Source organism: Mastigoproctus giganteus, chromosome 12, assembly GCF_048544385.1.
Source record: "Mastigoproctus giganteus isolate SK-2022 chromosome 12, ASM4854438v1, whole genome shotgun sequence".
Taxonomy (NCBI): domain Eukaryota; kingdom Metazoa; phylum Arthropoda; class Arachnida; order Uropygi; family Thelyphonidae; genus Mastigoproctus; species Mastigoproctus giganteus.
In genome coordinates this window covers 45,384,953-45,400,240 of record NC_143586.1, presented here as the reverse complement: position 1 = coordinate 45,400,240, position 15,288 = coordinate 45,384,953, and the positions used below count along the sequence as shown (strand labels likewise).

At 32.8% G+C, this 15,288-nt stretch overlaps 1 protein-coding gene across 4 annotated transcripts in view; it reads left to right on the top strand.

Annotated features, from left to right (window-relative positions):
- The window catches only part of LOC150077005 (RNA-binding protein 14-like), a 128,618-nt gene that overhangs the window by 54,920 nt on the left and 58,410 nt on the right, over positions 1-15,288 (top strand). The window contains exons 7-8 of one of the 4 annotated variants that reach the window (XM_090386931.1): positions 1,793-1,825; positions 8,990-9,525. In XM_090386931.1, coding sequence (XP_090243057.1) covers positions 1,793-1,825; positions 8,990-9,044 — 88 coding nt within the window. In that variant the 3' untranslated portion in view covers positions 9,045-9,525. Of the gene's footprint in view, positions 1-1,792; positions 1,833-8,989; positions 9,526-15,288 lie in introns of those variants that run through there. The other 3 variants (XM_090386932.1, XM_090386930.1, XM_090386933.1) reach the window with 3 other exon arrangements.

Sequence of the window (15,288 nt, the reverse complement as noted above, 5' to 3'; positions counted from 1 at the left end):
TTCAGAGCTAGATGTTTGTGTTCCACTGGTATACTTTCATTGCATCTCTAGTTGAGGGGAAAAAATGGGTTTCTACAGTGGGTATGCAATTACTCTGAGTGCCATTGTTAGCAAAATTTACTCTGTGGCTGAATATATTAAAGTGAATATCAAGCCAATTTCCCTCCTCTTGGAAGTGTGGTAGTAAGATAGTAGATAAGAGTATACATAGTATTCACCATTTCCAGTTTAAAATACAAAAATGCTAGTCATTTCAACATGCTGTTTTTCATTTGTTTTGGGGACCACTATCATGCCTTTGGTATATCCAAAACCATGGTATGAAGAGGTGTAAGGCTTCATTTTTAAGCCTTGCAAAGACATTACCAGAATGAGCACTTTTTGCTGATAGCCAAAGTGCTCAAATGATGTTGCCTGTCTATTATTAGACTACAACATTTTGTAGATGGGTAGTCCTCAAGAAATCTCCCTGTAGCATCATAATCCTGTGCCATATTGCTAGTGATTGATTTTTTTTAAAAAAACATTATTAGACCTGTAATTATAATTGACTTTGCATGCTGGTTGCTTTTTCAGACCTCAAATATTAGCACTGGTGTTATTTAGTAGTTTCATTCCTCCCATTAATATCAGCAGACCCACATTGAAAATATTACCTCCACAAAGTTTTTGAAAAACAACTTTGAATAAGTTAAGTAAACTTATTCTACACTTATTTTCTATGCCAACAAGTTTTCTACAAAGTAATAAGAAAAAGAATTAATGCATAGCTGTTTAACTTATTGTTATAATTTTATTAATGGTGAAAAATACTATGCACTCTTAAGGGAAATGATATTCAGACTACTAGTATTTGAATATTTTCCTAATTTTTTGCACACCCCAGATTGATTTAAATTGATTTGTTACAAAATGTCCTGGAGTTTTCTCTGATCATCGTTGATACTGTAAGTACTATAAAAATGAAATATCAGGATAAAAACAGTTAAGGTATGGGAAAAGTTTAAAAAGTTATGGAAAGTAGTAATTTCCAAAATTTTTATTCTGTTTTATATATTACATTCTTAGTCTTCTAGCTACAGCTAAATACAATATTATTTAATAATAATAAACAGATGAATCAGAATCATTCTATTATTGGTTTGCCAGAATTTGAATCTTGGGTAACCACTGTTCTCACATCACAGACAACTGGTCAGAATTGTTTGTTCCAAATGTTTTGCCAGAGAAAGAAGTTTAATGATCAGCAGTTCTGACTGGTTTCTGAAGGGTTCTTGATCAGTTGTCAGAAGAATAATTGTTTCTCTGGATGATATGAACGAAGCTAAAAAAAATTACTTAACCCAGTCATTCATAATTACATAACCCAGTCATGTTGTTATGAAAACATTTAACACTTCAGGCAACGTGTAAATAGTTTTATGATCAAATTGCAACTCCATTTTTCTGCTTCAGACATTTTCATTAGCTGTGATGTGCATGTTTGCTGCTATTCACTGAAAAGGAAATTAAATTTCACGGATAGGTAGACTAGCAGCAAAAATTGCCGTCATCTTAAAAGGTTTGGTATTTTAATGCTTTTTTGAGCTAATTTAATAGTTCACACGAATAACAGAATTTAATTAAAACAATTACAATATAGAATTAACTAAATAAAGTATAATCTGTATTCATTGGAACTATCAGGACCATCAAAAAATAAATTTGATAACTTGTTTTGATAGTCCTGATTTTAGTATTAACTGCTTAATGGGATTATTGGTCTTATTTAAATTAAATATTTTCTTTGCAGATCCTATTGGTATGATGAACCTGTTGGGGACTGGTAAGTGGTAAGTCCTGCATGCAACCTCCTCCTCAACCCCCGTTCAGTAATTTAAAGTGGTCTGTGTATTTATTGGTATTGGTTTCAATTTTCTTTATTGGAGCATGTCTAGTGTTTTGATAAATCATGGTGCTGTTGTCAAACTCATCTCTACAGGATTTTGTTTGGTGTCTTTTGATATTTAAAGGTAGTTGTATCCAACAGTTCTGTGAAGGAGAGACTTTCATGCCAATTATTTGTTAAACACTTTTTTTCATATGCAACTGGAATCTTTAAGCTGTATTTTTTATAAGTGAACTGTGGTTTGTGCCTTGATTTCTTGTCCAGTTTAACGAATTGGGAATGTATATATCTATTGGCTCAGGGATTCCTTTTCCATCCCTCTTGCTTGGTGTTGGAAGTTGGATTGTAACATGAAACCTTTTAACCAAAATTAAAGTACTTTAGCATTTTGTTATGCTCATCATGCAAAGTTAGCCTCACCATTTTCAAAATGATTAAGACCCACTTCCAATATAACAATTTTCATAACTTGTGTGATCTCCCTTGTACAGATACCACAAAAACAGCACATTCTTGCTTCTCAGTGGCTGGTAGGAACTGTACTGAAGTACACAAACTAAGAGGTGTGATCAAAAAGTTTGAGGACTGAATATATGAAGTAATGGATCGTATATAATTCTAACATGATTTGCCACTCATCTAGACATGGTTAAAGCACGAATCATTTTCTGTGCTGCCAGCCAGAATTAGTGCAAATTGAATGGGTATAATTTTTCAGTGTATTTTAAAATTGGAGAAAAGTACATCAAAGTCATGAAATTTGCATAACAGTTTTTCTGCAATGCTGTTACAAAACAGCATTGCAGAAAAATGCATTTTAAAGACTTCTCACTGGTTCATAAAGTTGAGGGCAGCTTGTTTTAAGTGATTCCAGCTCTGGCCACCCAAAAACCATTTGAGTCAGTAGCTAGGTTTGTTATCTGATTGGGAGTGATTGGTGTTATCTACAAAGTGGCTAGTGAAGTTATTTCTAATAAGAGAAGTCAATAAATTTTAATAAGATTTGCTAATGAAACATGTCAGATGAGTTTTATTACCTTATGTTCATTTATAATACTAGAGTTCTTGTTGATTAACATCATCCTGTGCTACTTATGACTCGCATCATTTCCATCATAATCATGGTTGTATGGCTATGATACAGAAAAAGGCCTGGTACTCATAGTGGAAGACTTTACTTTGCAAGAGATATATTGATCAGATGTTAAACATTTTTTCTCCTCTTTCCTCCCCCTTTTAAGTCTCAGGGCTTTGTTCATTATGAATTTGCTCTGCATAATACAAAACCATTTCTACATTAACTTAATGCTGTTTTGAGAAAGTGGACTACAAGGAATCAGTACTTGCATTGTGACAGACATTGCCTGTGCACACCTTCACTTCCCATTCAAGAATCTTGTGAAGCACTCCATTAGTGTTTCTCCATCCTCCACATTCACCAGATTTAGATCCCAGAGCCCACCAAATTTGAAAACTCCTTTGAAAGGACCCAATTTGCAATGAATAAGAAATTATTCAGAACATTATACAGGCTGGCCGGGTGAGTAAAGTGCCTGCCTGGCAACCCAAAGGTCGCGGGTTCGATTCCCGCCTCGGGCTTGGATCAAAGTACTGCAAAAACCTTGGGAGGTGCATTATGGCCACAGAAGCTTATGCGCCAACAACTACCAAAAAAAAAAACACATTATACAGCAATTAGTAATTACAAAAGAAGCTTATTGGGGAAACTTGGAAAAGTGATAAACTTAGTTGCATTTGGCATGTGCATCAAGAATACTTCAAAGGAGATCCATCCAAATAATGGATGGATCTCCTTTGAAGTATTCTTGCTTAATTACCCAAGCACTGTTCAGTTCCTGAACTTTTTGATCACAAAGTATATATTTGTCACATAATTATGTGCAAGTCCAGCAGAAGGATGTAACTAGTGAAATGTGTTTGGTTATGAAATTTTCTTAAGATTAGTGTCCTGAATATTTCATTGATAGTGCTTATGATGCTGACCTGGAAATAATTTTCAAACATGAAGAGCCATGAATTATATAGGGTGAGAGGATATGACATGCCTGTTTCAGTTGGACTGCATTGGGAAGAACTACTATAAATATTGTCAGAATAAAAATAGTATGACCCACTTAGGGTTTGTGGCTGCATAAAGTTTTTGTAAGTAGTAATAACTTACACAATGTTTGAGCTGACAGGAAACCAATAGGATAGTGCATTAAAGCAAGCTGCCATTTTTGTTAATCCAGAGCATGTACTGATGTCAGTTATTAAATATTTCAGTATGTTCTAGTTCAGGGGTTACCAAATGTTTTTTCACGATGGACCAGATAACCAAGAGATTGATGAGCGTGGGCCATATAATTTTGTTCAATATGTACAGTTCAGTAAATACAACAAAAATGAAGACAACAAATATATTTATTTACCAATACACAAAATATGCAAAAATAAAAAATATATAGAAAAATAAAGAAAACAAATATTTATTTAACAGAAGTTTATCTCATCTTCACAGAAAATATTCCAAATATATGCAGCCGAATGTTGCACTGCACTCTTAACTTTTGACAGCGCTAACATCTATCCCCTGCTGCACCCTAGTGATCATAACCATGATCGACGGAGATGGGCAGTAGATAAGACTACGTTAACGAATGGCGGGTGTTTCTGCCAAAACACCCTTTTGTGATGTCACGTGCGGCACCACCGCTCGCTGTTGCCAAGGTATAAGCCCCACTCACAAGCTGTCATCGAAACAGTAGTATTTCGTTGATTCACTATTTATTATTTCCATAAATAATTACAATATATTTTAGAAAATTTGATCATTTGTAGCAGGGGCGGGCCGGATGAACAGACTACGCGGGCTGGATCTGGCCCGTGGGCTGTAGTTTGGTGACCCCTGTTGTAGTTGATCAGGTGCAGAGTTGCATTTAATAAAGGTACACATACTTTATATGTACTTAGAAAAAGTTCAGTGAGTGGATTGGCATTGTCACAACTTTCATTAGTTAAGTTTGGATTGAGTAGGGTTAACATTCATGAATTGTAGGGCATTGTCTGATGTACCACAACCTGGAAATAATGCTTATTCCATTTATCTGATCTGTGAGCTGGTGGTACTGCACTGTTCAAATATTGTTATAGGGATCTGATGTAAAGATTGTTACTACTTAATAGATAAAATACATGGGAAAAATATTACCCAAATGCCCTCTCGTTCTTTTCTAAAGAAAGCCAATGCAAAAATTTGGCAAAGCAGGCATGCATATTTGAGTATGTATTTCACTTCTGTGACAAGTTTGTTCCATCAGCATTCACAGCATATTTATCTGTAAACTGCAGCCCCCTTTTAGTAGTATGATGCAAACCATATTTGTATTGACATCTCTGATATGTTGAATGGTAAATTGTGCCAGTAGATCCCGAGCAGGAGATAAGTCTTTCATTGCGTTACAATTTGGACAGCTTTAATTTTTTTTATGCTGACATTACCAGTAGGTCAGAGGAGTTTACAGTTAATCATTCCAAGAGCAATCACATGGGCTTGAATTGTGGTCCACACGTGCATGCTTGTTTGATCATTTTACCACATCTGGCCAACTAAGCTGTACAGTAATATCAAGTAGGAGAATTGAGTATACTGGCAACCATGTATCATTCAAGAAAAGTAATATACATAGAGAAAAGAGGAGGGGTTTCAAAGGAAATCTAATTAAAGAGGAAGATTGAACATTCAATGAAATTTGTAGTGTTGTACTATCCATGTACCTTAAAATTGTGAATTCAGTCACTAGTTTAAATGTAACAACTAAATTAGTGACTCACAACTAGTTTGTGTATTACTTTTACAACTAGTTGTGAATGTGCTGATTCACAACTAGATGTGAAAGGATGGAAGAAGTAAAGAATACTGTGAGATGTAAATTTTGAATAATTTCTTATATTCATGGACAATTGATAGATCATGTAATTCTACAGTTTTTAAGTGTCACTAGGCAGATTGAATTGTTAAATGTCATTTACAGCTTGAAGAGGTCCAAAAAACACATTGTTAATGTGATATTGAATTTGAACTAGATTTAAGTTGGGTTGATGGTAAAGAAAAGTGAGTGAAGCTGTATTTTTGACACAATATTAATGGTGATAGGGTGTGTTGATGTAGTTGAATATGCTGTTAATTTGGTGGTCTTCTGTTCTTGATCTTTTAGTATTTTTTGCACTAGATAATGAACTCTCAAATATCTTGTTTTGAATCCCAAGAAATCTTTCTTTATAAATTACTGGTTTGCAATGTCATTAACTCTTCACTTCAGTTTAGATTTGGTATGTTTTGCCACTCCCTATCTATATGAAATTGGATGTATTAAGATGGTGTGAAAGCTCTCCTTCATCAATATTCTGGTTCTGATTTCTACATAATTTAAAGACTTGAATTGTCAAAGATTTAACTTTAATTTCTGAAAATATTGAGATTGTTTATTTATATGCAAGGTGTCTTGGAATCATGGCTCTAAAAAGATAAAATGCAATGTTTTCTAATAGAAATTAAACCTTTTGAATATCTCAGTGACTTTTTAGATCCATAATTCCCAAACATCCTCTTTCAGTAGAGTTTTTAAACTATTCTTACTTGTAATAAATTATAACAGCTCTTCTAGTATCCACTCTATTTTTTTTACAGTGAATACCAGTTTTTTATTAAAGCTTTCATAGAAAATAAGCTGGGAACATTGCTGTAAACATACATTAATTAGTAATTTTTTTTTTTGTTACAAGGGAATTACTGGTTTGGTAAAATTGGGAAGGAAAAATGTATACCGAAATTAATTCAAGGGTTATTTTTTTTCTGGCAACAAAATTTTTGTACAAACTTAATCTTTGGTGCAGATATTATTTCTAACAGTAAAATGGTACACTTAATGACCTTAAGAACAGATTAGATTTCCTGACTGGAAAACTGGTTTCCCCTGTAGAATAAAAGTGAAGATATTACCCCTAAAGTGCATTAACTTGTCAATTAATTATAAATCCAACTCTCCATTATTTAAATTACAATAAAATAAGTGACTGTGGTCAGTATTTTAAATTCTGTTAAAACAACCCTAATAAGATTCATTAGGGTTAGGTGTTATTTTAAGTTTTATGGTTTGTAACATAAAAACAAATGACTTGTTTGTAACAAAAAGTGACATAAATCAACACAAACTTGCTGTATCTACTTCACTATGAAGCAGGTACAGAAAGCCATGAAAAAAGTGAAGGAAGGCAGTGGCCATGTTCACATAATTCTGGCCCATTTACCCAGTAGATCTGAGTATTTTTCTTTGTTGCCACTATGACCCTGCACTTTGGCACATTCTAAAAGTTTTTGGAATTGTAGGTGCTAGGACATCTATAAACTTGGCTTCTAACACATTCCTTCAAACTTAGATTGGGATTGACTGAATAGTCAATTTTTCTTGTTGATTGAAAATTAAGTTCTCAGAAATAAAGATGTTATTGGTAACTTTGCCAATATGGCTTCTCCATATTCTGGTTTTATCACCGAAGACTGTGGAATTATGTTGTTGCAATTCAGGGTTTGTCTGCAACATTGACAATATTGCTTTCTTAGGACAAGACAGGTTTACAGTAGTAGCCTCTAAAAAGTATTTGCAGAAAATCATTTTATCTAATGTAACATCTGATACAAGGAATAGTACTATGTTAGTCTTTGTATGCCATACTTTGTCTATGCAATGTACTCCAGGAATAGTAAAGGGTTTAATTTAATTACTTCACAAGCATTGCAAAACAATGCCATTTTGTTTGTACAGTAGCTCTTTATACCAGTGACTATAAATGTGAAGAAAAAAAAAAACTAACTTTCATGTTAGTATTTTTTGCTTCTCATACAGAGAACTGTCCACTACTTTGTTGATTGTGCTATTATTCTCTTGTTGCTTGAATTAAATCACTTTTCATATTGGGAGAATGAGTTATGGTGGCCTACAATGGATTTATTCCACCAGTCTCCCATTTGTTCCAGCTATACATGGGTAATTCTATAAATTGTACAGCATATTTCCTCTTTGAAAGAATTATTATCCATTTCAACTTTGGGTGGAATCCAGAGTTGTCTTGACTGATAACCAGTCCTTATTGTGGGATTTCATGACTCTCCAACTCTTTCAGTGTAATACTTCATAATGAAGCTGTCAGATTGACAGTTTAGTCTCTCCCTTTTCTTTATGTCGAATACATTGGGACCACTTGATTCAGTGATAAATATGCAGAAATGCAACTTTGAATTTGATTTCACATCAGATTTTGTATTACTGTAATTTCCCTGTGAATAGCATTATCACAAATGCTTCAAGTGCTCAATTCTTCCTTTGCCATGCCTCACATAATCTAACTGTTGAACCAGGTTGATAGTGTTCTCCAAGTGAGAAGGCTGATTACCAGAATTCGTTTTGTATATGGAAGCAAGAAATCCTTATACAAATTAAAACACAATGTATCAGAAAGGTTAGCTTATATACTTTGAAAATTATTATAAGAATAATAAAATTAACTTTGGATAAGAATAATTGTTTTTAACCTGATTTAGAAAGCATAATAATACTGTTATAGCATACAGATCTTGTATACTATGACAGATTTTTATTTAAAAAAAAAAAAAAACCACACACACACAATAGCGAAATGATTGTTAGAGAAGAGTTCCGGGCAAAATTCTTCGAAATAATACTTTTTAGAATTGAGCTACGAATACTGTGATCTTCTTTAAATTATTATTTCAGGTTGTCTTCAGTGTTTAATTTCTTTGAGCAGTGAAAACTTATAGTAGTTTAATACTATCAATTTTTTACTTTCAAAATTGAGACATGAATAAAGTTATGTCTGGACCCTTCTCTTAACTTAAAATACGGATGCTTTAGTTTTAGTTTATTTTATATATTGCAGTGCTGATTGTTTTCAGTCTGCATCTGTTTAAGGGAAGAAAATTAGTACTTCGTTCTACACAATAGAGGGAAACCAGCTAAATATGCAATTATGAGTAGAAAGCATAAACGCTAACCCTTAACACGTCTCTTTTGTTTTCCACAGCAACGGCCGTGCTCCGCCCCTACCGACAGCCGCTCGAAGGCCCGTTTATTTCTGAGTACTCCTGCGCTGACCGATCGCGATGCTGATGAAGAGACCCACTCGATTGATTTTCCCATCATCGTGCTTCAAACTTCCCAACAATAAAAATAGTCAACTCGTATAGCTCTTCCGGAAGTGTTTAAAAAAAAAACTCGCTGTTTTATTTCATTGATGGCGATTATAACTAGTTGTAGTATTAACTTTACTAACGTCATTTTTGTGCTCTCTATTTAAAAACCATGCAATAGTTTCGATCAATTTATAATGCAGATAGTAATGTGTGTTTATATATTAGAAAATACAGGCTTCCATACCTGCGTAACATTGTGGACATTGCGATTAGTTTAGTGTTGTCGCATGTACTCTACTTAAGCATACATTAAAGCACGTCATTTCTGTTAATGTTTTCATATATCATTGTTAGCATGCGGTAGAGTAATGCTGATCTTAAACATTGTCATTTCATTTTTTAAGACAATAAAGTCCGTTTAAACTGATGCGTTCGTGGCCCAGAAATTTATTTTCGAAAAAACACTTACCGGTTTTTCAGTGAATGTTTGTCACTTCCTGCTTTTCATTTGTCGTCATTATTATGATGCTATCCATACATATTATTGATTAAAAAATTAATTACTGATGTTTAAAAAATTAATTACTGATGTATAATTTGACTGCTTTGCCGAAAACCTTTACTCGTGTAACATCAAGCTGTTCATACTAAAACAGATGCAAATCTAGGGATGGCATATATTCACTGAATGGTATTTTCCAGTGACATAAATCAACACATTACAGCAGCTGAATTTACAGTTTGTTCTTGGTGCCACTTAAAAGGTATGATGTATGCTATTGCTTGTGTTCAAGTAATAGTATCATGTAACTTTCGCATTACTAGTTGGAAGAAATTTCTGATAAATTTTGGGACTGATTTATTGGAAATCGCACGTATATGTTTGAACAGCAGTGCTCTGTAACAAGGGGGAAAAAGGCCTGACATTTTGTCAGGGATTTCTGGAAAAGTTAAATTTTTGCTCTCTGGTAAGTATTCAAACAGCTTCAGTGTAATGAAAGATATAATAAACTGGATACATTATTATTAAGGGGAATATTTGTTGGATTTTTAATTGTTTTCATGGTAGGAATGTGGGCACTTCCTTTTTGAAAAGATCTTGATTCTTTCGAGTGTTCTTGAAGCTTGAGTTATAGGATCTTATCCCAGACAAACCAATCTCTGAAAAATCTGTTCATTACATATATCTAATACATGAGAATGTTTTAGCTTTCCCAGATTTACATGAATTCTTAATTTTCAAGAGGTTAATTTTTGAGCATTGTCTTTAATCATTACTCCTGCAACAGAATAAAATTGACTATATAATATGGGGATATCCATAAAAGAATCTTCAGACTGGTATTTCATCCATTTACACCAGAGGATGGTATTTATACAAAATGGGCTATATATTAGCCAGTATTATTGATGTGTTTGAAATTCTGATCTGATAGGGTGTTTTAATTTGAGGGGGGGGGGTTCTGGAGAAATATGCCAAAAAGAAACTTGATCTGTTTCTGCTTTAAATGAAAGTAATTGTCTGTTATGAACAGGAATAAGTGTTTTACACAGTATTTTATAGAAATCTTATTTCTACCTAAGCTAATATGTCTGGGATTTTTTGGAATTAGTTTAATCAGTTTGGCCTCCTTTCACATGTTATACCTTTTGCAGTTACATAAAGATCCAGGAATCTGTATTATAAAAAAAAATGGTTTAAATTTTCAGATTTCTAAAAGATGGGAGTTATGCTCATGGCCTTTGCTTTGATAAGAACCATGCATGTACACAATTGGCTTTATTTTACTAAAGTAGTATTTTTCAATATTGTGCTATAATTACTGGTAATTCTCCCTCCAATTACAACAGCTCAATTTAATTTGGAATAAATTTTTAAGCAGGCATATGTAACATTTATCATGTTGACTAAACATGCCTTTGTTATAATTCCAAAACAGTTTTAAACATTCTTTGTTAATCAGAACACTACAATACATTTATTTAGCAAAATTGTAAAATTTGTCATTGTGGTTTCTCTCTTCTTAGGAAGACTTTCTTAAATGTAAGAAATAACTGATCAGTTTGCTCATGAGTGCAAGAGTAATATTCACCCAAACTGTTTATTAGAACTATAAACATCTAAAAACATTTGAAAAAGTAAGGAAATATTATGTTATCTTGTGAAGTAATATGTACAGCTCTTCAATTATTGCTTGTTGGTTCCAGTGGTCTGTCCTGGGCATATGATCTTTATCATTCCATCTGAGATAAGTGCTTAAGCATACAGGTTTACATGTACTTGAACATGCATCCTTACATATGCCTGCTTCTGGATACACACTCACATGTACACAGCTTTCTTCATTCAAATAGCTTTTCAATCTTTATAAGCCTAGTGACCCATGGGTGGCAAGTACAATTAAAGTGTTCAACATTTTAAAGTAAAATTTTTAATTTGCTTTAGCTGTTCATTTTTTTTAAAAACATTTTTTGTTTTTACTTTATGTTAAAGTAACTTGCCATCTTTCCCAGCTGATTAATTAATATCAAATCAGTTATTTGGTCTCTAACTATTGTAACACTCCTAATGTAACACCCTAATGATATTCATTTCACTTGAAGTAGTGTTTAAAAGTATTCCTTGTAATCCAGTCCATGCAAGTCTAATGTGCAGAACAAATTGCCAAAAATAACATCACTGCAACCACAGTTAATTTTACCAAACTTTGCTTTCCTTATGATAGAAAAAGGGGGGGGGGGGTAAGTGACAAGACAGATTGTCTACATAATACAAATCTTATAGTAAAATCTTGCCTATCCAAGAAATTGGTTAATCACATTTTCATGAAATGGATTGGTGTGTAGCAGGCATCCCTGTTTACCATGCTTTACAAACTTCTCAACTGTATAATTTTTTGTATATTGAACTTTTCATGTAGTTTCCATCCAAGAAATTAATTTATCTTACTCTCCTTAAATAGTTCTTGATTGTGGAACTACATTAGATTCAGATATGGTAATACAACTGATAACTTAATTATCTGCACTCTAGGGTTAGGTAAAATTTGTTCAACTATTTTAAATGGATTGAATTGAATGCTTTTTGATGAATTTATAACCTTATAGTTCCTGAAGAGGCCTCAATCCTATTTAAGCCACTAGAAGCTGGATGGAATTCTCCTTGGTTTCTTTTTGTTAGGATTTGTCTCTAGATGACTTCCAGTCAGACTACTGATTTATAATTTTATCAGAGTTACTTTGCTACTGCAGTGAACTACAGTTGCTAGGCTGTATTATGGTAATGAAGATTTGCCAGCATATAGTTTTGGTAGCATATGAATATGGTTTCCACCCATCTGAACCATACTGAAATTTTTCTAATGATGAGCAATTCCACTGTGCATTTACAGGAAATGCATTGATATAAGTAGAATGTTTGAAGCTTACACATTTCACTCTACACCATGCTTCATAATTGACATTTGCTTTTTATTTGACAAAATGAACATTATGAAAATCACTTTATTCACAATTTTAGGTTAAGTGGTCCTAAAGTTCCTAGATCCCATGATTTTTTTTCACTGTTTTCTATATATTTTAGAGAAGTCTGAATAAGTTCTATATCAGATTTAAAAAAATTCAAATTTTAACAGTGTTAAATAATGAAAAGCATTCAATAAGACCATGGGCTCTGCCAACTGTCTATACTACTTGAACTTCATATCCAACTGTGTCCTAGTGCTATTTATTCAACTTGGCAATTTATTCAAGAAATACTTGCTTGCTAGAAGTAATTAATGATGTTAAAATATAAACCCTCTTTGGTAAATTATCAGAAACTTAATTTGGTAATTTCTGCATTCACAATTCCATTAGTAGGCAAATGTTTATAAGGAGATATTTACAGATTAAGTTGAGTTATTTGCAATTGTTTCTGTTTGAATGCAAGTCAACAGTGCAGCATTAAATTTGTTTAACTGTTTAACATAGCCATCTTTGCAAAATAAGTTCCTAGACTGACCAGATTCTCAGCATTTTAGTGTCTAGAAAAATTTATTTTCATTTAAATAGGATGCTACATTTTCAATAATTTCATAGTCAAGATTTAGTATACCATAAAATATGAGTAGGTCCTTTTAAACAAACAAGGAAAAAAATATATATTAATCTGTGGTATATAAATTTCTAGTAAAAAGCATTTGGTTTAAAGAGCCTAATGATTGATATTTCAGAAGTTTAATTGATCTACTTGTGACATTTTCATATAATGAAGTTCCACTTTCTATAGAGATACATTATTAGTCACTTTCATTCAAGAACTGCAAGCTGTTACATAATAATTTTATGTTGAATGATTTGACTGCACATTTTCAATAATCCAAAGTGCTGGGTTACAACACATTCTACTTAGCAAGTTGTATGGAGTAAAATTGTAGAGAGAAATCATCATAGAAATACATATTCAGAATTTGTCACTATTGAGTATTTTGAAATTTATTTTTTTAGATGAACTTGTTTTGCACTAACTACTGTGACTTCAAATTTATCATTGATTTTTATGCAGTTTTAAACTTGTAACAGATCTATTTTCGGTGAAGAAACTAAATTTTTACATAGCTTCATGTTGAAGAACAGCTTACTTTGCAATGCTGCTTTTTGTGCAGTTGGTATTTTCTTGGAGCTAATTTGGGATCCTTTTAGAAACTGTTTGGCTAATTAGTGAATATTATCAAAAAAAATAAATAAATAAAAGCCTGTACATAGCAGATTGTTAATGACAAATCTTTGTGTATAATATCTGCTCTGATACCTTTCCCATGAGAAACTAGTGGATCCACTAATTTAGTATAGGCATTAACTAATAATGCTGCAGTCTGTAGGCCCATTTGTAATGTAAACGGGAGCTAAAAATCAGGTTGCCACTTCTACAGATTTGAAAGCAGTAATAAATATCTATAAAATTTGCTCGAGGAATAGCCTATATCAATACTGTTATTACTGCTAAAAATTTATATGGTTGTTACAAGTGCTACTCAGTCTGTAGATGTTGCTACTCAATAATATGAGAGATTCAATGGCTTCTAAACACTTGACTTGCTACTTATTTCTAGTAGGCAGGATTTTGTAACTATTAACCAGTATTCACAACCTGCATTAAAGAATGAGTACCTGAAAAACATGCTTTGGGAATGCATTGGCCTTCTCCATCTATTGAGACAGTCATTTAAACTGTAAAATTGGGATAGCAGTTTATGGATTAAACTGGGTGATCTCTAGCCTTTTTTTTTTTTTTTTTTTTGAGAAAAACTTGGTGACATGTAAATATTTACAAAGATTTTCATACGGAATATCATTGAATATGCAGTCTTCCTTTAAAATAGGAGTTCAGTAATTTGAGTAAATGTGCAGTTCATCAGCTTGATTTGCTTGAAGAGAGCTTAAAAGGATTGATTAGAAAGTAATACAGTTGGCCAGAATCTGGTCCATGTATTGGAATTAATGTTTTTAACTGTTGGTTTAAGTTGCTCCTTTCCTATAATTTGATATGCATAAAAATGCATGATCTAAATCTCACTCTGCCATAGAGCAGGTAAAAGTATGTACTCCCTTTTGTGATGTATCTTACTTTTTGGGATGCTTTTTAAATTGACTTGTTCTGTGAATTGGTGTTTTATGGATATTGAGAAGTGGATTGATACAGAAAATTTAAATGCAAAATTTGTTCTACAGTCATCTTATTCAGGTAATTTGTCCAAAGAATTATCCTTGTATCAGTGTTTTATGATACCATAGATTTGTTATTTCCCCTCTACATGAAGACCTCACCCTCACATTTCTAATGGACTTGTGGAGCAAGAGAGCAAAATTAGTATGGTCCACTTACCCTGAGGCAAGTTAGACACTATATTGAAATCTAACTTAGTGATTTATTTGGGTTTTTTAAAGATTTTCTTAATTGTGGAATAAAATATAAGGAAGCACTTTCATTGTAACATCTTTCCTGCCATTTGGCCTGTCAGCAAAATCTTAATTTCTATTTTAGTCAGTAGTGAGAATGAATGATAAATTGAAGTTTCATCAGTACTAAATAGTCCCAGACTTGCCAGTTAAAATGGTGGACTGTTTCATAATTAGTGGCATTCTAAAAAGTTAAAAATTAATGGGAAATATTACTTGTGTGAAAGTGACGTTTCACAAAACGTTAAAT